The sequence below is a fragment of the Mus musculus genome, chromosome 10, assembly GCF_000001635.26.
Source record: "Mus musculus strain C57BL/6J chromosome 10, GRCm38.p6 C57BL/6J".
Classification (NCBI taxonomy): Eukaryota; Metazoa; Chordata; class Mammalia; order Rodentia; family Muridae; genus Mus; species Mus musculus.
In genome coordinates, this window is record NC_000076.6 from 98,998,552 (window position 1) to 99,017,991 (window position 19,440).

Genomic DNA, 19,440 nt, shown 5'->3' on the forward strand with positions numbered 1-19,440 from the left:
CTTTAAAATGATTAGAAATAATTAGAATATAGATTTTTTTTTATTTTAGACAAACCAATCACTCATTTTATCAAAATTGTCATTAGTTCATGTTGCGTAGTCTTTAGCGATGCTAGTTTTTCAGTCGATCAGGAAGATTCATGTTCCCTGAGTAGAGAAGTGAGATGATTGTGCTTCGAGTCCTTTAAGCTTGCATTCGGTGTCTGCTCGGCCCTGATGTCATCAGCATCCGTTCCGTTCACTGTGGTGTGGTCCTTACACATCCTGGCAGTGTTTTGTAAAATTGAACGTGCTTCCTTATCTGCAGATGTCATTCTTTTATGTTCTCACATTCTGATCGTAATTTGGGACGTACACATTTATATGCATGAAGACGCTCTTGTTTATAGTATGCTTACTGTAAGATCTGTCTACTTGTTTATTATTATCATGTTTGTGTGGGGGCACGAATGCCAGGGAGCACCCATGAAGGTCAGGCATTACTCAAAAACCGAACTTTTATATTCTCTTGTGAATTGGTTACGGGTAGGGGGACTTTGGAAATGAGTTCATGTGATTTCTTTCTACCCTGTCTATAATTTAAATGCCTTTTGTCATTGTTGTGAAGACTCTTGGCATCTTTGCTGCCATCCTCTTTAGTTATTAAGGAAGCAGTGACCTACACTTTGGATTAGTGGAAATGACTCAGTCAAGTCTTCGAGTGTTGACTCGGCCTGGGAAGTTAGAGGGAGACCCCCACCCAAATGGCTTCATACTCACCGAGTCTCCATTTTCATCCGGCTAAAGCTCTGTCTTTGCTAGAAATCGATAAGGGGTCTTCTTATTTGCTACTTAGTGAAACTTAGTCCTTTATCTTGCGTTATCATAATTATCACAAAGATTGCCATGGAGGTAAGACATTTTACTAAGCATATCAGAGGCGTGTGGTACCTAACTATATAGATACTGAGATCTCTGTTAGATTACGTAATACATCAGTAACATGCTTGAAACCATTGCTAGTGGGATGATCTTTGGTGGCCTCTTTGGGTAGGTCAAATATTCTAAAATCCTTCTGGTGTTTAGCTGATACTTTTAAAGCTGTGTTTATATCAATTGATCTCATTGCAGTATCATGAGGTAATTATCTTTCTGTGTAGTTTAACTGTCTTGGGTTGTGGTTTCGTTTTATTTTCTTGCTGCTGTAGAAAATGATGAAGGATAATAACTTAGTGAGACATCTGGATGCTTGTGAGACCATGGGGAATGCTACAGCTATCTGTTCAGATAAAACAGGAACCCTGACGATGAACAGGATGACGGTTGTTCAAGCTTACATAAATGAAAAGCATTATAAAAAGGTTCCGGAACCAGAAGCCATCCCACCAAATATCCTGTCCTACCTGGTAACGGGGATTTCTGTGAATTGTGCTTATACGTCAAAAATATTGGTAAGGTTCCTTTAATTTATATGCATGAAAATACTAGTGTTTATAGTCAGCTTACTATAGGATCTGTTTACTTGTTTATTACCATTGTGTTTCAGTGGGGGCCCGAATGCCATGGAGCACCTGTGGAGGTCAGAGGTCAACTTCATGGAAGTGATTCTCTCCTTCTAGGTTCACTTGTATTCCAGGAGTCAAACTTGGGGTTCTAGGCACGTGCAAGTGCCATAACCCCGAAGCCATCGTCTAGCCCACGCTTTAGGGGTTTTCTTTATCTTTAATTTCTGGTATTCAGAAACTTTGAGGTTTTACAGTCAGAATGCCTGGCCGTGTTCTTAATTTTATTATTATTTGTGGTGGTGGGTATACAGCCGAGGGCCCTGTACCTGTTAGGTCAGGGTTCTACCCCCACTCAACATTACTCATAGACTTCCCATAAACTCATCATACTAAATTATCGTCGCTATGTTCATGCTGTAAAAGGCCTGGCTGTCTCGTGGAGAACATCAGTGTCCATTGCTAGAAGCCCTTGAGAACTTCTGTCAGTGCGTACGTTATATATGCTGTCCTGCTTGGGGGGGCGGGGAGGTCTTACCCATAAAGTTGTCTTTAGACATTTTAGAAGCTCATAAAGTAATCATAGATTCTGTGAGAACTTTATTAGGTTATTTTCGACTTTGCAAGCTTTCAATTTTTTATTTAAGCAGAAAGCGTAACATGTATGTTCGACTTTTTATTTCTCTAGTGACTTATTAAACTTGTGGGCAAGAATTATATTGCAAGCTGGCTAATGAAAGCGTGGGTGGGTGGGTGGGTTAGAAATCTAGACGGTTGTGGTCCTAGGCTTGATCTACTGTCAAAAGCCTGAGCTTTCGCTTTCTATAAGTACAGACTTATTGTGAGTTACTTTATATAGAAATATACAGTAAAAGTGAGACGAGAAAATGGAATTCAGGCTAAGTCCTACTGTGTAATCAACTGTAAGATACATGCTTCTTATGTCATTTAATTAGAAGGTTTTAAGTACGCCTGTTTATAGCTCCTGAAGCCACCACCACAGCAGTTGGAATGCTTGACAGAAGGCCACTTGACTAGCAACTAACTGGGCTTAGGCAGAAGTCACATCACCCTCCCACAAAAATCTTTCTACCTTACCTGTGCTCTTTTTGGAAATTCTCATAGAAGACATTTTCTGCATCATTTTGTTTTAGAATGCTATGCTCTGTTTTGCATTTTTAAGTTAAATTTCTAAATCGGGAGGTAAGATAAATGTAGCTTTTAATGATTGTTTATTTATTTATTGCTTTTGCAGCCACCGGAGAAAGAGGGTGGATTACCCCGCCATGTGGGTAACAAAACAGAGTGTGCCTTGTTGGGGTTTCTCTTGGATTTAAAACGGGATTATCAAGATGTTAGAAATGAAATACCAGAGGAAGCACTGTACAAAGTCTATACCTTCAATTCTGTTAGGAAGTCCATGAGCACAGTCCTGAAAAACTCAGATGGAAGTTTCCGCATCTTTAGCAAGGGTGCCTCCGAGATCATTCTGAAAAAGTGAGTATGAAGGGCTCCGTCCCATGAGTGAGACTGTCGCGTGCGGGACACCTCTGTGCGGTGGTTCTGAGCCTCGTGCATCTAGACGGCATCACAAAGCTTTATAGCATCCTTTCTGGCATCCAGATAGGCCTGCTATGTTCTGCCTTGTGCACTCTGGCTTCTTATGTCTCGGCAGTCTGCTCTAGGGAAAATAAGCCCATTGTATTTAGTGTAGTAATTTAAATAAGCTAAGCTTTCATGGTTTTGTGAAACCTAGGCTTTCTTTTATCTGCATCACAGCTATGTGGCTTCAGTGGGACAGGTTAGCAACCTGTTGTATCTCTGGCTTTCTTGGTTAGCAGATAAATGGCAAAGGAAGGTTATTTTTGTTTTGTTTTTTGTCTAAGTCAATCAAGCATTGACTTCTTACCTTGCAGCTAAGTACCTTTGGAGACCGAGGCAGAATTTTTTTTTCTCCTTACTTTGCATTTTCCTTCATTAGAAAAGGGGATGGCATATAGTAACTCTGAGAGTGAAGCAAATCAATGTGTGTATGTTTTATAGAGGCTGACTAGAGACTGGAGGTGGGTATATTGTAAGTATATTTGCATTCTGCTTTGAGACTGAGCAGGTAAGGATGAATAAAGCAGGTATTACCATTACAGCATTTCTTCATCAAAGCTCTGGGACAGAAAGCTAGGTATGGTGGTACTTGCATATGACCCCAGCATTTGAACATCACAGGGATTACAGGTTAAACACCAGGTAGCCCTAGCTGAGAGATGAGAGCCACAGCGGAACATAGCATAGAATGCAAAGGAATGAGCTTATCATGTATGCTTGAGAGGAAGGGATGTGGACTTGGGAGACGATGGCACCTTGTGAGTGAAGAAGCCAGTGGTCAGGTCAAACTGTTAGAGCTACCAAATGCACTCGGAGTAACATTGATGGCAAGTTCATGGCATGCAGGTGATATTCAATGTTGGGCACTGAGGTAAAGTGTCTGATAGAAAACTCAAGCACTAATGGGAAGCTTCAGCAAACAGGACAGAAGGTGTGGGTTTAGCAGACACCCCCATGGAACCACGCAGAGGTGCATCACCAAGAGAGGAGGATAGTACAGTGTGACTCCATTACTTACTGGGGGAGAAGCTGGGTTTAGCATCACTAAAAAACTAAACTACTTTGACGTAATATTTCTCACAGAATGCCCGTTTTGTTATTTTTTAACGAAAAGATTCTTTTTTTCTTTTATGGCTAAAACAGTATAGGTGATGAAATGACTTCACAGGTAAGGGGTTGATGGAATTTAAAATGTTTATTTAAAAGGAGAAAATATTTTTTGACCACTCAGGAATCTTTGTGAAAATGTTTTAAGAATAATGTTTCCTAAAGAGAAACTTTAGAGGTGACCCGAGGTGGCTGGTTAAGAACCGGAACTAAGAGCGAGACAGAGGAAGAGTGTTTGTAAAGGAAGAGTTACGAGGTCTATAGAGAGCAACATATAATGTTCCCTGCTTTCCTGACACCAGATCCTGTGACTTCTCTCCTACCCTTGCACTTGACAGAAATGCCATTAACTCTTACTTTTGTTAATTATTGACGTTTGGATTCGATGTTACCTTTTAGGTGTTTCAAAATCCTGAGTGCTAATGGCGAGGCAAAAGTATTCCGACCCAGAGACCGCGATGACATTGTGAAAACTGTGATCGAGCCCATGGCATCAGAAGGCCTGAGGACCATATGCCTAGCGTTCAGAGACTTCCCAGCGGGGGAGCCAGAACCAGAGTGGGATAATGAGAATGATGTCGTCACCGGCCTTACGTGTATCGCGGTTGTGGGGATTGAAGATCCTGTGAGGCCTGAGGTAGTGAAAGCTCCCATTCTGACTGTGCAGAGCCCTGTGCTTCACGGAGCTAGGCGGTAGCCACGTTAATCAGCCTTCCAGTAAAATGTCTGGGGTTGGTGATCTTTTTTCTCTGAACCAAAGACGAATGAAATAGCAGCAAGGTGACAATAATAATGTAGTTAACATGCGTTACTTTTTATGCTATTCAGTGAGGCAGCTCCCCTGGCTTCCCGTGAGTGTGACCCAGCATGACCTAGCACAGTACCATGACTGGCACAGTTTTCTGTTGATGATGATGGCCTTAGTAAGGAACACCTTTACATGATTGGTTTCATTGTCCAGACCAGGACCATCCAGTAGAGCAGTGAGTGAAGACAGAAATGTCTGATTTTTCTCAAGACAAAAGCCACTGGCTATTTGTATCTGTTATGTTCTTGGGGTATGACTAGTACAATTAGAAACCTTTAATTTTTTTAAAAAAGATCTATTCAATTTTATTCTCTGTACATTGGCGGTCCACCCGCGTGTGTGTCTCTGAGGGTGTCAGATCCCCTGGAACTAGAATTACAGATAGTTCTGAGCCACCATGTGAGTGCTAGAAATTAAACCTGGGTCCTCTGGAAGAACAGCCACTGAGTGCTTTTGGCCTCTGAGCCAACTCTCCAGCCCTGGAAAACTGAATTTTTAACTTAAAATTCAAACATTTATCATAACTGGTAGCCGAACGTGCTAGACTTTGTCCTTTTCAGTTGATTGAAATTTGTGTTCATTTGATGGCTTTTTGGTTTTGAAGTATATCCCAGGTACTGTTCGATGGACTAGAGTCAGAAAGAGTTTAGAAATCTGGTCCCTGGCTTCAAAGAAGTCAGTGTCTTGGGTGACAATGAGCACAGTATTTGGTGTTAGTCCATTGCCAGTTATGCAGAGACCATGGGGTATCAACCTAATCTTTGCTCTGATTTTACAGAGGGCAAAATTGAGATGTGCGGTGGGACTGTAGGCAGGAGACAGTATGTCCAAACCCCAGTTCTGTAAAACAAGAGTTAGGAAGACCACCAAGCTATATTCCCTCTCTGCAAGGCTCAAATAGGACTGCTTAAACATTGATTGCCTGTCTGAGTCTTAGAGCTAAGGAAGGGGCGCAAGAACGTAGAGAGCACAGTAAGTTCTTCGAAGCAAAGAGGGAACAACACAAGAACTGCTTTTGTTTAATGATTGCATCGCCTAATTGATTCATCCTGTCATGCAGGGCAGCCATCTAAGAACTGGAAATACTGATTTCAGGGAGCAAAACTGTGAGAGAATTTGTATTCCGGAAGAAAACACCCAACTTGTACAAGGATAGATGCTTAGATAGAGTGCCAGTGGGAAGGAAACACCCAAATAGGTACAAGGATAGATGCCAGGACAGTGTATTGTGGGAAGGAACGGATTTAGAAGGAATACTACTAGTCCCTGGGCGCATAACCCTGATGTTTTAAATGGGTGAGGGCACAGCTATGAGCATGGAAAGGTGATGTTAAATGGGACTTGCTAGAGCATAAGAGTTGTAAAGGATATGCACAGGGTCGTAAAATAAGATAGTCAAGGAAGACCATATTAAGAATTTGAGCTGAAATGAAATATGGTGACACACTATGAGCCAGGCATATAAATAGCTGCAAGAAGAACATTCCAGGCTATATTAGTCACGGTTCTCTAAAGGAACAGAACTTACAGAATGAATCTATATCTATATAGGAAGGAGATTTATTAGACTGGCTTACAGGCTCTGCTCTGTCTAGTCCAACAGTGACTGTCTACCAGCCATTCCAGGAATCCGTTAGTTGTTCAGTCAATGAGGCTGGTGCTCTCAGCTAGTCTTCAGCATATGCTAGACTACTGAAGAAGTGGGCTCTAATGCCAATGAAGGAGTGGATTTGCCTGTAGGATGGGGAGAGCAAGCAGGCAAAGCAAGCTTCCTTCTTCTATGTCCTTTAGATAGGCTGCCAGCAGAAGATGTGACCCACATTAAAAGTGGGTTTTCCCAGGCCAGGCATGGTGGCGCACACCTTTAATCCCAGCACTTGGGAGGCAGAGGCAGGCGAATTTCTGAGTTCGAGACCAGCCTGGTCTACAGAGTGAGTTCCAAGACAGCGAGGGCTATACAGAGAAACCTTGTCTCGAAAAACTAAAACAAAAAAACAACAACAACAACAAAAAAAAAATGTGGGTCTTCCCACTATGAATGATACAGTTAAGAAAAATATCCCTCACAGGTGTACCCAGCTGTGTAGGTTTTAGTTAATCCCATATGTAGTCAACTTAACAACCAAGAATAGCCATTATACAGGCAAACAGCAAAATGTGCAGAGGACTGCAGGTGAGGAAATAGTACTGAACTATTTTAAAGACAGGAAGGAAGCCAACGTGGTGCTACGTGTAAAGAATCAAGAGATAAGATTATCCCTGCTCTAACTAGACTGCAAGCCCTCTGAAGTTTTTCTTTTAAAATTTAGGCACATAACATTATTTATTTATTTTATTATTTATGTGCTAAAATACTTTGAAGCCGAGAAAGAGAGATACAGAAGCAGAAAAACGGTGAGACTTGTAACACTCAACTCCAGTGATATTGGAGATGATGGCAGAAGATGAGATGAAGGATGACTTCAGGGGTGGAATACTAGGGATGTTGGCTTTGGGTATGCTGGGTTTGGCCATGTTGAGTTATATGAGACATCCTGTGTGTATCACGTGAGCATTTGGACCTAGAAGCCACAGAATAGTTGAAGCTGGAGAAATTACTCATGAGACAAAAAGAGACCTGGGGAAAGTGTACAGCCGCAGAAACAGGTAGAGGCTGAGAGCCAATTAGAAGCCTTACAGAGGAAGAGGAGCCAGTCTCTACCTTCCATCATTTGATGAGTGGCAGAGGGTATTGCCATGTCAGAAGAGTGAAACAAAACTGCAGCTTGAGAGATCGAGATAAATTTAGCTTGGTTTTTGCCATTTTATGGGCTCTTCTAGATCTTTGCCCTAGGAAGAGCAGGCAGAGTTCTGTGTGTTGGCTTGCAGCTTAAATTTTATCTAATAGATACTAAGTCAGGGTGTCTGTACCCGAGTCTCCTTAACCCCACCATAGTCTTGATGTTTTCGCTGATGAAGAGGGTTTGGGGTTTTGGTTTTCTGCTTTTTCGTTTTTTTGGTTTTTAACCAGTGGTTGTCAACCTCCCTAAAACTGTGACCCTTTAATACAGATCCTGAAGTTGTGATGACCCCCAGCGATAAAATTACTTTCATTGCTACTATATAACTATAATTTTGCTGCTGTTATGAATTGTAATGTAAATATCTGTTTTTTCTGATGGTCTGGTTTGCTTTGCTTTGCTTTGCTTTTTTGAGACAGGGTTTCTCTGTGTTGCCCTGGCAGTCCTGGAACTCACTCTGTAGACCAGGCTGGCCTCGAACTCAGAAATCCGCCTGCCTCTGCCTCCAAAGTGTTGGGATTAAAGACGTGCACCACCACTGCCTGGCTTCCGATGGTCTTAGGGGACCCCTGAGAAAGGGTTATTCTATATCCCCCAAAGGAGTTGCGACCTACAGGCTGAGAACCACTGTTTATAATACATTAATTGATCGTTCTTCACAAGATTGATGGGTGCAGAAGGGGTGGAATGCGAGACTATGAGCCAGCTGCTCTGATGTCTGGCCTGTGCAGTTCTGAATCGGGAATCAAAACAAATGTAGTTTTCCTGCAGCTGGCTGGGAGCTTAAACAAGACATGTCACCTCCCTTAAGTGCCTTACTTTTAAAAAAATGGAGGCAGTGTGTGAGTTGGAAGTTAGAAACGTTTTCTGTTTGGTGGGCAGAAAATAAATGTAGTTTATCATTATGAATCAGCTTGATATAATTCCTGTATCATACAACTGTAGCTCTAATGGTCCTCCTCTTGCTGACTGATAGTTGTGCAGATATCACTACAGTCAGAATAATCTCATCACCTGACACAGAAACTTCATAACCACCAATACCCATATTCATTTTAGCTCATTAAAACTAAATATTGAGTGGCCTACATCTTGCCATGTCCTCTACCCCTTAAACTCTCAGCTAAATCAAGTTTTGGTTTAAAAATAGATAACCCAAACAGTGTCGCTCCTCGAATTCATCACCGCATCAATCAAATGGTACCTAGCACTTAGTAAATATTAGGTACAGTGGGTGTGGAGAACGTCTCCTTTCAATGATACACCTAAGGCCAGCGTGGGGAAGATAACAGTGTAAACCTTTACATTTAGATACAAGCTGAAGTTGTGTGTAGTTATTTAACTATCATAAGACTATCAGGTACCCTGCTGTTTGTGCCACCCTTGATCTAACTTAATAGTGCAGTAAATACTAAGCTCTAGTTACTTACCAGGTCTTTAAATATGTAAATAGATGAAAGAAATTGCATTGGTGATTCAAACATAAGGGTCCTGCCTTGAGAAAAGGATCAATTTGCAGAAGGCATGAATAAACGAGTATCTGTAATATGGTGGGGTAGTCAATAATAGAGATATTTAATAATAAATAAATGAAGGCCAAATGTCTAGCTAGGGACTCAGTTCAATGGAGCTCCAGAGAAGTTCCATTTAACCTGAACTTAACAGAACTTACAGGCACACAGCTTGCATGTCTGTGAAGTGTTACACTCCTTTCTCTTAAAATCGTAATCGTGTTGGCATTGGGCTCTCCTCATTCTGCCATGAAAACCAAACCAGACAAGAGCTGAGTATCCCTTGCATTAAGCGTTTCCCTTGGGTGTCATTACCAGCATGTTTTCCTCAGAGTTGCTCTCTGCATGGCCCTGAAGCCATTTGAATTTGCAGCTTCTGCTCATGTAGGATCTGTATGGATTCCCCCCCCCCCCACCAGAGGAGCAAGAAAGATTTCCTGAGCAAACTACAGTAGCAGAAGCACGCCCTGCCATGTCAGTCTATATGTGGTAAAGTTTAGTAAATCTAGAAAACTATTCCGAGGCCATCTGCTACTCTGTAGTACCGAGAGCTCTGCGCTTTGTGTGTAACAGCTGAATGAAGCGTCATTTCGTAAAAGAATTTTATCAGAAACTGCATCAGATGTTCTAAAGAATAAATGGCATAGAGACAGGGAGAGCAGTTAGAGGATGTTGCAATAAGTTCTGAAAATAGAACTGACTCAGGAGAAGTTTGGGATAAAATATGTTAAGACCTGTTGGTCCTTACAGAAGCATGGGGGAGGAATGGATAAGGAATTAGAGTTGGCTCCTAGGCTTTGATAGATGCTGAGGTTTAGAAAGCGTGGTATTCGGAACTGTGATGCCCACCTTATAGACAGAACCTTGAGTACAGTTCTCCCTGTGAGAAGGAAGGGTGACTGGGTTTAAAGATGGATGAGGACGGCTCTCCTCAGCCTTCCTGATGCTGTGACCCTTCAGTACAGTTCCTCCTGGTGCAGTGACTCACGACTCACAACAAAATTATTCCATTGCTACTTCATAACTAATATTGCTACTGTTATGAATGGTAATGTAAATAACTGATGTGCAGGATGCCTGATATACGACCCTCCCGCCCAAGGGGTCATCCAGAAGCTGAGAACCACTGGTTAGGGGAAAGGAAGTAAAAGTGGGCCATCTATAACTATATGTGTGTGTGTGTGTGTGTATGTATATATATATATATATATATTATATATGTGTGTGTGTGTCTGTATGTATATATGTGTGGGTGTGTGGGTGTGTATATATATTATATATGTGTGTGTGTGTGTATTTAATTGCCTTAAGAATTGCCTGATGGTTTCCAGAGGGAGAGAGACCTTAAATAGTATTGAGAAGGTAGTATACAAAGCAAGGGTAGCAGCTAAAAATGACTGGTAGTAATAGAAACAAAGACACTATTGGCAGTGGTTGAAGAAATATTGGACATCTTGAGATCAATGTGTCAGTTGTGGTCTATGAAGTCATGTTTGTTCAATGTTTTTCTTTGGAAAAAAAAAATTTCCATCCTAATGATTTTATTTTTCCTCTGTGAACCAGGTACCAGAGGCAATAAAGAAATGTCAGAGGGCTGGAATTACTGTGCGCATGGTCACTGGTGATAATATTAACACTGCTCGGGCCATTGCTACCAAATGTGGTATTTTACACCCAGGGGAAGATTTCCTATGCTTAGAAGGTAAAGATTTTAACCGAAGAATACGAAATGAAAAAGGAGAGGTAAGATTTTTTTTCCCTTAAGTTTTAAATTGATATTCCTAGTGCATTAGTAATTTCCTCAACCAATACATATAGAATATACATTTGTTGTTAGGGTCCATGCCTCAGTAATGCTGTTCAGAAGCAACACAGTCCTGCGTTCTAGGGGACAAGAGTGGTGGTTCTGGAAAGGCTTGTGTCTTACAAGATGTTTTATGAAAGGAGTTACTATATGTCTATAAGTCCAGAACTATAAGACTACCAAGGTGGGCTGAAAGAGCAAAGAGGATGTAGACTTTAGGAGACTCTGTATTCTCAGAGTTCTCATGCTAAGGAAGTTGATTTTCATAGGCAGTATGCCGCAGGGAGGTTCACAAGTTAACCTTATGGTATAGATTGCAGTGTATTTTCAAACTTGTACAGAAATCAGAGCCACCAAGACAGTGTGTTAATGCATAGATTGATACATCCCAGTCAGGAATATTTACTGTTGACCTGAGGCCACGCCCAAGAACTGGTAAACGTGACAAGTCCCAGGTCTTTGGACCATGAGTAAGGAACCACGGGTGAATATGGCAGCTAGCTGATTTGGAACTGAGACTAGTTTTGGCACATTTTAACCTTGATAAAAATTTATAGATTGAACAAGAAAGGATAGACAAGATTTGGCCAAAGCTTCGAGTACTTGCAAGATCATCTCCCACTGACAAACATACACTGGTGAAAGGTGAGTACATTGTACAACCATCTCACAGTTTCCTAACACAGGGTCATGTTCTGCCTCCTGAAGTTCAAACAATCCTGACTATTAAATTGAGTCACAAATAGCATTTTTCTAGTAAAATATAAAAATATTTCTTTCTGATATATTAGACAAATTGCATTTATCTTCAGTAATTACCATAAAATACTACTCCCAAGCCGCCTTAGTTGCTAGAATTGATTTTTTTTTTTTTTTTGCTCCATAGCAAAACAGTTTATATTTTTACATTTGTTTAAATATATTTTTCTAATTTTCGAGTCTCTAAACCAGGCTAATAAGGATATTGTACGGAACCACTTCATCCATTCTGAAGGATTTTGATAGCACTACTATTTCCTTCTATTTAAGGTATAATTGACAGCACAGTCTCAGAGCAACGACAGGTTGTAGCTGTAACGGGTGATGGTACAAATGACGGGCCTGCACTGAAGAAAGCAGACGTTGGCTTTGCAATGGTAGGAACCCATGCTAATGTTTACATACAGCTTGCTGTCTAGGAGACTGTCTGCTTTGTTTGTTTGTTTGTTTGTTGCCAAAATTGCTATCGATTTGAAACAATGTTCCTCAAAATTAGTTTTAAAAGATGTAAGTGAATTTATAGCTCTAACTATTTTATATGCTACCTTTATTAGATACTATCAAGTCTGGCCAGAAGATGATTTCTTTGAACAGCTGTAACTGTGTACATTTGCTTTGTACTCTGAGACATGTTTAAACATTATTCCCCTCGCCGGCATCTTACAGCCACCTTCTTAAACAGACTCATAAGAATGGTGACCTAACTAATGGCTTTTAAAGAGTACCTGAATGTCATCATTTTATGTAGCGATTCAGTCACCTTCATGAATAGATACTGCGTTTCATTATGGCAGCCTTACTCATGCATATGACATACTCTGCTCATATCCACACAAATCAGCCCTCTCTCACTCCCCCTCCCCCTCCACTAGGCCTTCACCATCCACCCTCTTCTACTCGGATGCCTTACATAGTTTTTCTATCTAGATTCCACATACAAGAGATTTGCTTTAAGTGGGGGAGGTGCCTGCTTTTCCACAAAATCCTCAACTAAGTGTTTTCTTTACTCTTTGTATTAGAAAATAATGCTAATTACCAAAACTAAAACATAACCAAAAAAAAAAAAACCTTGAAATTTTGAATATTTTTGTTTAATATGCAACTCGTTCTTTTTATTTCTGCACTGGACTGGAGAGTTTCACAAATTAAATTAAACTTATTTCAAAAGTAAAGCGAAGGAGTCAGTCTGGGTGGCTGGGACTTGAAACCATTTTCTGCCAAAACTTGACTTCTGAGACGACACAGATCAGATCAGAGACATGTGCGCAGGTAGTCAGTCACACTAAGGAACTCCAGGTTCCTATTCCAGCTAACCTACCTTTTATAACTATTTCTTAAATTTATAAGGAGTTGAACAGAGCTATGAAGGTTTGCAACCTTCATATGAAGGGACTGCAAAAATCTGTTCTAAATAAGTTACGTGTTCCATTCCTGTGACTACTCATGGCCGTTGTAGAAATATCAGTGTGCTTTAGAGGTGCTTTTCCCACAGTATGGGAGACACTGAGTTCCAAAACCCAGTGTGACACTCAGGGCTTTGTGCGGGAGGGTGTTTCTGTATCCCAGGCTGTGCTTGTGTGATTACCCACCCAGGTTTTCTCGCTAAAATAGAGATATAGAAGATGACTCTGGGTGATAAGACTTAATTAAGAGAGGTGGTAAGAGGAAATTCCCCTCAAGCAAAAATAACTATTTCAAGGACTCACCCGACCCTACCCTACCCTACCCTACCTTACCTCTAGACAACTGTATTGACATGTAATGCTGAAACTTGTGAAGAGTTCCTGACGTGGACTGAGGAGTTCTTGGGGGTTCTGCCTTGTGCTTTAAGCAAGTGATATCATCCTCTTTGGGAACACTGCAATCAGTAACTGTCGCTCCTCCGCATGTAGCAGATTCTTGCTCCTTCTGTGACCCTGACACTTAGCCAGGATGCCAAAACTAGTACCATGGAACAAGTTGTTCTTTTCCGAAAAACTTGGGCATAAGACAGATACTGAAGGTTTTAAGTAAATGTTAGCAAAACTCACCAATCCAGACCCCCCCCCCCAAAAATACAGTACAGAAGCTGTGTTGGTAGTGGGTTTTGTTTTTAGGGTTTTGCATGATTTAATATTAAATTAGATTCAAAAAATTAAACTTAAACTTATTTCAAAAGTAAAGCGAAGGAGTCAGTCTGGGTGGCTGGGACTTGAAACCATTTTCTGCTAAAACTTGACTTCTGAGACAACACAGATCAGATCAGAGACACGTGCGCAGGTAGTCAGTCACACTAAGGAACTCCAGGTTCCCATTCCAGCTAACCTACCTTTTATAACTATTTCTTAAATTTATAAGGATTTGAACAGAGCTATGAAGGTTTGCATTCGTAACCTATGTCATAAAACTGAGGTGATTCCGTAGAGGCTGAGAGAGAAGACCATGGCTTGTAATTGCTGATTTTGAGTTAAAGTGCTATCTCAGCCTTTCAGTGCCGATCCGTACACTGCACGCAGCAGTTCTAACGGGGCTCATCAGATGTGCCTACCATGCGCCATTTATTTTTTGATTCCCAAAAGAAGATTTGACCATGTTAGCTGTTGGGTTTTTCCCCCATCTATATAAACTGTAAAGACCCCACTGCTTTGTCAGCATAGGGAGCATTGACGACTAGCTTTTCCTAAGGAAGAGGCCTCGGCTCTTACACAGATATCAGGGGCCTTTGCACGCTCATGCGTGTGTTCCTGGTCTGCCAGTGGGGTTGTGTCGTCATTTTGGTTAGACCAGCATTTCTATACTGTGTCTATATTATGACTGTCAGCTCCATTCCACCCTGAGCCACATGGTCTCCTACAAGTATTTTTACTTTTCTGGAGAACTTCTTTTTTTTTTTTTTTTTAATTTCCTGCAACTTATGTTTTTCTTATATAATTAACTTTTTTCCTAATTTGTAACATACTTGGCTAACCCTCATTCCCAGACTCTCTTTGCAATGACTCAGAGACCAGTCAGTGCTCTTACCAAATTCATCTTACAGACCTCCCTCCCCACCTCCCGACCTTCTGGGACCTGGAGTAGGAGTGACAGGTTACCTGACTGGATGCATTTGAGAAGGAGCTCTGAGGATCTGGTTGCCTCGTGTTTTCATTTTATTAAACCTGGAGGACACCTAACAGAGAAGCATCTAAGTCATAAATGCACAGCCGAACTCAAGTGCACACCATTCTGTGTAGGACAGAAAGTGCACACTGCCAGAGACTCCTGGAGCTTGCTGCTTCTGCCTGGTTTCAACTATACCAAATCATATGTACTGTGTTAGCATCCGTATGTGAACATTATCTATGATGTTTATAGTTACAGTTAACTTGTTTTGATTAACCCACAGTCTCTAAACCTACCATCCTGCTGTTGACAGTCTCACTAGCCTGAGGCTCCCCAGTGCTTCCTCAGGTCTTCAAGAGCGCCTCTCCCCTGTCTCTAAGTGTTCCCTGAAACTTCAGGGCCTGAGAGCCAGCTAGGAATTCTGTAATGGGGGAAAGGCCGTCTCCGCTTCCCTCCTGACTGCTTAAGCTTTAGATTGCTCTGGTCTCCTGAGTTAGTATCAGTCATCATCTGCTTCATCCTTACGGTTTCCGTGCAAGCTCTCCCGTCCCTCACCTTTCTCGCTTCTAATCTCTTCTCATTTTTCAATACTGTTTTAAACTTGAGAGTACACACACTTGTACATGTGTAGTGATCATCTCCACCTCCTCCTTCTCATCCCTCCTACCTCCCAGTCCTTCCAACATGTCCCCTGCCACCTTCACCACGGCCAGCCTTTCTAAAACCATTGGTGTTTTTAAGCATACTTTCTGCATGGCCTTGGAGGAGACATCCCTTGATTTGCACTGCATGCTTCATTCCTTACATAGGAAGTCAGCTAAGCCTGAGAGTCCTTCCCAGGCGCATCTTAGCATTGACAGTATTACCTTCTTTTAGCATAAATGTAATTCTTTTTGTTAAGTGTAATGGTGCACATTTGCATATGTAAAGTGATATTTTAAGCCCATAGTCTAATTCACAGGCTTTTTTAACAGGGCATTGCTGGAACTGATGTGGCTAAAGAAGCGTCTGATATTATTCTCACAGATGACAACTTTACAAGCATTGTCAAAGCAGTTATGTGGGGACGAAATGTCTATGACAGCATCTCAAAATTCCTTCAGTTCCAGCTTACTGTTAATGTAGTAGCAGTGATTGTTGCTTTCACGGGCGCTTGTATTACTCAAGTAGGTGACTGTTAATATTTATTTTAAAGCAAAAAATTATATGCTCTACCTTTTTAAAGTCCTTAAGTATTGAAGTAAGATGAAGCTTTATATTATAGGCTAATTAACATGAACCGTAATCTGTTCTGTTCCTTAAGTCTTTGTAGAAGTCTTTCCTACTAAAGGCTTTCCGAAAGTTGCTGCCCTCCCCCTGAGCCGTTGTGAATGTCTATTAGGAAGCCTGTCTTTTCTAGGACTCGCCACTTAAGGCGGTGCAGATGCTCTGGGTAAACCTCATCATGGACACGCTGGCTTCCCTGGCTCTGGCTACGGAACCACCCACCGAGTCACTCCTGCTTCGGAAGCCTTATGGTAGAAATAAGCCTCTCATCTCACGCACGATGATGAAGAACATCTTGGGCCATGCATTCTATCAGCTCGTAGTGGTCTTTACACTCTTATTTGCTGGTAAGAGTTCACTGTAATCACGTTCCAGTTAAACTGAGTCTGTTGCACATTGATGCTGTTCAATGTGCTGTAGTGTGACAGAATTTCAGAAACATAAGGTCTGTTCCTGACTCCACGGTGTGTCTTCAAGTTTCACTTACTTGGGGGAACGGTAGGGGAAGTGAAGAGGCTTAGCTTTTATCTGGGATTCAGTGCACTTAGATCTGTGGTCCTGACATGTCTCCATCGTGTCAGGGCTGCACCAAATAACCCCAGGTTCCCTTCCAGCTCTTTCTGTGTGGTCATTGCACATCACAGATTGGCCAGGCTTTGCGATTATGCACTCTGTTAAGTTGCATGTCGGGTGATTTCAGTGATAATTACAAAATGGTGGCATCTCGTTTCAGGAGAAAAGTTTTTTGATATCGACAGCGGGAGGAATGCGCCTCTGCACGCTCCCCCGTCAGAACATTACACCATCGTGTTCAATACCTTTGTGCTGATGCAGCTCTTCAATGAAATAAACGCCCGGAAAATTCACGGGGAAAGAAATGTGTTTGAAGGAATCTTCAATAACGCCATCTTCTGCACCATTGTCCTGGGCACCTTTGTGGTGCAGGTCAGTAGATGGGAAGGGAGTTTAGGTGGGTTATTCTGTGAGACATAGTAAACTGGTCCGTTGTTCACATGGTGCTCCAGTGGGGAGAGATGCTTCTGTATGGTGACTTCTGACGACTCCCTAACTTCACGTTGCCTAAAGTATATTCTGAAAGCCATTGCAGCTTGTCTCTAGCTTTCTCAGAAGTTAGTTCCACCTCTGCCTAAGCAATTAGCTTTCTTTTAACTATAAAGAATTATTGTTAATGAGACCAAATCAGCCAATCACATGATTATTGGTTTTCCCCCAGTATCTTAATGCCTTTCTGTTACACCTTAATTCTACCAAAACACAAAAGTTTTTTACTTTAAAAAAAAACAATCTAGAGACACTGAGCATTTTCTCATTCCCTGTTTCTTGATGTACAAAAGGATGGTTTTTAGTTTCATGCTTTTTTGAAAATCCAGACCTGATGGTCACATCACCTATGAGGAAACTGAATGCTAGACTCCTGGCCAGTCGGTGGCAGCTCACCCTGGAAAAGCACACAAATATTCTCGACATTAAAAGACGAAAAGAAATGAAATGAAATGAAATGAACAAGTAAATGCAAAGAGTTAGACTTATAATTCTTTTTAAAGAAAAAATGATAACCACTTTCATACCAAATTACTTTGTTTTTTCATTTCAATTATTTCATAGCTACTTGTATCAGAAAGAATGGTCAGACTCAGACAAAGGTGAATATTTGGTTGCTTAATACCTATTATTGCCAGGTATGCTATTATAGGACACTAAAAGTCAAGGAGTCCCAGCGTGAATTTTATGTACGTATGTCGTTGGACTTCAGGCTCACTGTTGGACAGACTTGGCAGAGCTAGCCCACATTTCACAGTGTTGCCAGGTTGCGTTTCTTTCATTGCAGAGCGTTCATAGTTGGCTTAACATTTAAATGTAAAGTAGGAGTGAGTTCCACGTAGGAGAGAAAGCAAGGAGGCATTCTCTCTATCCACGTCTCCATAACGTGTGCTTCCCACAAAGCCGTTCATGAAAGGCATGAAGGATTCAAAGCATAGCCAGGAATGTAGCTGCATGACATACATAGCGAGAACATACAGGTATTCCTTTGGTCATGAGATTTTTATTTTTATTAAACATAACTTCCTATATATATTTAAAACTTGGGGTCGAGATTTTACTTTATTTTAGTTGTCATTTAAATAAACTTACTCTTGATTATCCCTCCAGATAATAATTGTGCAGTTTGGCGGGAAGCCTTTCAGCTGCTCAGAACTTTCAATAGAGCAATGGCTGTGGTCGATATTCCTGGGAATGGGGACCTTACTCTGGGGCCAGGTAAAAATCTCACTGCTTTTGTGGTTCTTTTTAAAAACATGCAGCCGTTTCTGTTACTATTCTGGTTACCATTGAGTCACAAAAGGGGATCCTGAGTGACACGGGATTTGTCTCCCTTCCCTAGGCGGCTTGTCCAAGATGGCGCTTGCTTATTGTGCTCTGTTCTTTTGCCCTTTACTAAAGATTGTAAATCAGGTTGCTGCAGTTACAAAGGGCACATACATGACTAGTTAAGATGTCAACGCCTGTGTCTTTATCATCTACTTATGTATTTTCAGAATAAACATACTTCCATTATTCTTCTATATAAGTTAATATTTTTTAAAGCCTAGAAGAAGTTTTGAGTCTTACCTAGCAAACAGTTCTTTAAAATCATGGTATCCGGAAAACACAGCCACAAAAAAAAAGGATTTTCAGGCATTGGAATGGTTTTAACAGTGCATCTGTCAATGAGAAAGACGGAAAAGTAAGCTCTCCGCAGCGGTTCCTGAGAGCCGGCTCGGCTCGCTTGCAGCCGCATGCCCTTCTGTTAAGGACAGGCGGGTGGAAATGCCACTGTGCTCACCTCCAGGCTTTCGTTACCGGTATGAAACCGCTGCTGGAAAATCAGTGCTAACACATCCGTGAGCCAAGGGTAGTGAGTGACTGTGGAACTGTGTGCGCTCTGCCGTTCTGCAGAGCAAACCAAACTCAGCTTATATTTAGTTCACCCTTCCTTATCTTTTTCTTAGTCGTGTTTCTGGGTTCTACGTGTCTTTTTATTATCTTAAAAATCTCTTTCTCTATGATCCGTAATTGGTCCACATTTCTTTTGTAGATTTCCAATCTAATTATTTTGCAATGTTCTCTGATAGGCAGAGCGCAAGCCTACAATCTAGAAATCTGCCTAATGTCAAGAAGAAGCAACTGGGTGCTGTGCAGCAGTGGGCTCACGTTCATTTTGCCTGTTGATTTTAATTGT

The 19,440-nt window shown here is 41.4% G+C and overlaps 1 protein-coding gene across 8 annotated transcripts in view; it reads left to right on the plus strand.

Moving 5' to 3' along the window:
- Atp2b1 (ATPase, Ca++ transporting, plasma membrane 1) overlaps window positions 1–19,440 on the plus strand; it is a 111,514-nt gene that overhangs the window by 83,922 nt on the left and 8,152 nt on the right. For all 8 annotated transcript variants that reach the window (XM_011243549.3, NM_001359508.1, NM_001359509.1 and 5 more), the window contains exons 10-19: window positions 1,188–1,430; window positions 2,737–2,978; window positions 4,590–4,827; window positions 10,853–11,032; window positions 11,651–11,738; window positions 12,123–12,229; window positions 15,908–16,099; window positions 16,333–16,546; window positions 16,933–17,144; window positions 18,372–18,479. In XM_011243549.3, coding sequence (XP_011241851.1) covers window positions 1,188–1,430; window positions 2,737–2,978; window positions 4,590–4,827; window positions 10,853–11,032; window positions 11,651–11,738; window positions 12,123–12,229; window positions 15,908–16,099; window positions 16,333–16,546; window positions 16,933–17,144; window positions 18,372–18,479 — 1,824 coding nt within the window. The remainder of the gene's footprint in view (window positions 1–1,187; window positions 1,431–2,736; window positions 2,979–4,589; window positions 4,828–10,852; window positions 11,033–11,650; window positions 11,739–12,122; window positions 12,230–15,907; window positions 16,100–16,332; window positions 16,547–16,932; window positions 17,145–18,371; window positions 18,480–19,440) is intronic.